The 1,663-nt window shown below is 51.9% G+C and overlaps 1 protein-coding gene across 1 annotated transcript in view; it reads right to left on the reverse strand.

The window, feature by feature from the left end:
• LOC144514958 (thyroglobulin-like) overlaps positions 1-1,408 on the reverse strand; it is a gene marked incomplete at both ends in the record, with an annotated part of 8,369 nt that extends 6,961 nt beyond the window's left edge. The window contains 2 exons of the mRNA XM_078245688.1: positions 418-583; positions 1,253-1,408. Of these exons, the coding sequence (XP_078101814.1) occupies positions 418-583; positions 1,253-1,408 (322 nt within the window). The remainder of the gene's footprint in view (positions 1-417; positions 584-1,252) is intronic.
• Between the last annotated feature and the right edge of the window lie 255 nt (positions 1,409-1,663).

Below are 1,663 nucleotides of genomic sequence, written 5' to 3' on the forward strand. Positions count from 1 at the left end.
TGTAGATTACAACGTTGCGGACAGGTGAGTTACCTGTAGATTACAGCGTTGCGGACAGGTGAGTTACCTGTAGATTACCTGTGAGTTACCTGTAGATTACAGCGTTGCAGACAGGTGATTACAACGTTGCGGACAGGTGAGTTACCTGTAGATTACAACGTTGCGGACAGGTGAGTTACCTGTAGATTACAGTGTTGCGGACAGGTGAGTTACCTGTAGATTACAGCGTTGCGGACAGGTGAGTTACCTGTAGATTACAGCGTTGCAGACAGGTGAGTTACCTGTAGATTACAGCGTTGCGGACAGGTGAGTTACCTGTAGATTACAGCGTTGCAGACAGGTGAGTTACCTGTAGATTGCAGCGTTGCAGACAGGTGAGTTACCTGTAGATTGCAGCGTTGCAGACAGGTGAGTTACCTGTTGAAGGCATGCAGCAGATCCAGCTCTGTGCGGTCCGTCGTGTTGATGAATTTGCACTGAACCGGCAGGAAGCTGCCATCTTCATCACACTGAGGCGGAGACGGAGACGGAGACTCGGCGCCGTGCAGGAGGCGCCTCCACCTCACCTCACAGCTGCCAGGACCTAAAGGTCAAAGGTCAACGAAAACTCTTCAGAAACTAAACATGAATGGCTCTGATCTGGACCAGTGAGCTCCTGTTTGTAGACTGTTTGAGTGTCGCGTGTATGGTGTCCTGTTGTGTTCTTCTCACACACACACACACACACACACACACACACTCCCACACACACATACACACACACACACACACACACACACACACACACACACACACACACACACACACACACACACACACACACACACACACACGCACGCACGCACACACACACACACACACACACACACACACACACACACACACACACACACACACACACACACACACACACACACACACACACACACACACACACACACACACACACTCACACACACACACACACACACACACACATACACACACACACATGCACACGGACACACACACATACTCACACACACACACACACACACACACACATACACACACACACACACACACACACACACAGACACACACACTCTCACACACATACGCAGACACGTAGCACAAGTGTTTTCCGTCAGATTGTTTATAGATCTCGGTATTTCCGACCGTGTTTTTATAAACTGCCGAAGTGAAAGACTGAGCTTTGGGAAGATCAAAGTGGATCCAGATGTGAGGATCAGTAGTAATGATGTGTACGTACAGCGGTGAGGAGTCCCGGTCTGTCTGGTCCCGTACAGCTCCATGCCGTCCTGATCCACACACCAACACTGCCCCCTGCTGGACTCACACTGAACGGACTCAAACAGGCCCGAAGGAGAACAGCGCAGCTCGGACTGCAGCTGGCAGGGAGACGCACCTGCAGGAAGACAGGGAGAGAGACAGGCAGACAGGGAGACAGGGAGACAGACAGTCAGACAGGGAGAGAGACAGGGAGACAGGGAGACAGACAGTCAGACAGGGAGAGAGACAGGCAGACAGGGAGAAAGCAGGCAGACAGGGAGAGAGACAAGCAGACAGACAGGGAGACAGGGAGAGAGACAGTCAGACAGGGAGACAGGGAGACAGACAGTCAGACAGGGAGACAGGGAGACAGGGAGAGAGACAGGGAGAC

The sequence above is a fragment of the Sander vitreus genome, unplaced genomic scaffold (assembly GCF_031162955.1).
Source record: "Sander vitreus isolate 19-12246 unplaced genomic scaffold, sanVit1 ctg808_0, whole genome shotgun sequence".
NCBI lineage: Eukaryota > Metazoa > Chordata > Actinopteri > Perciformes > Percidae > Sander > Sander vitreus.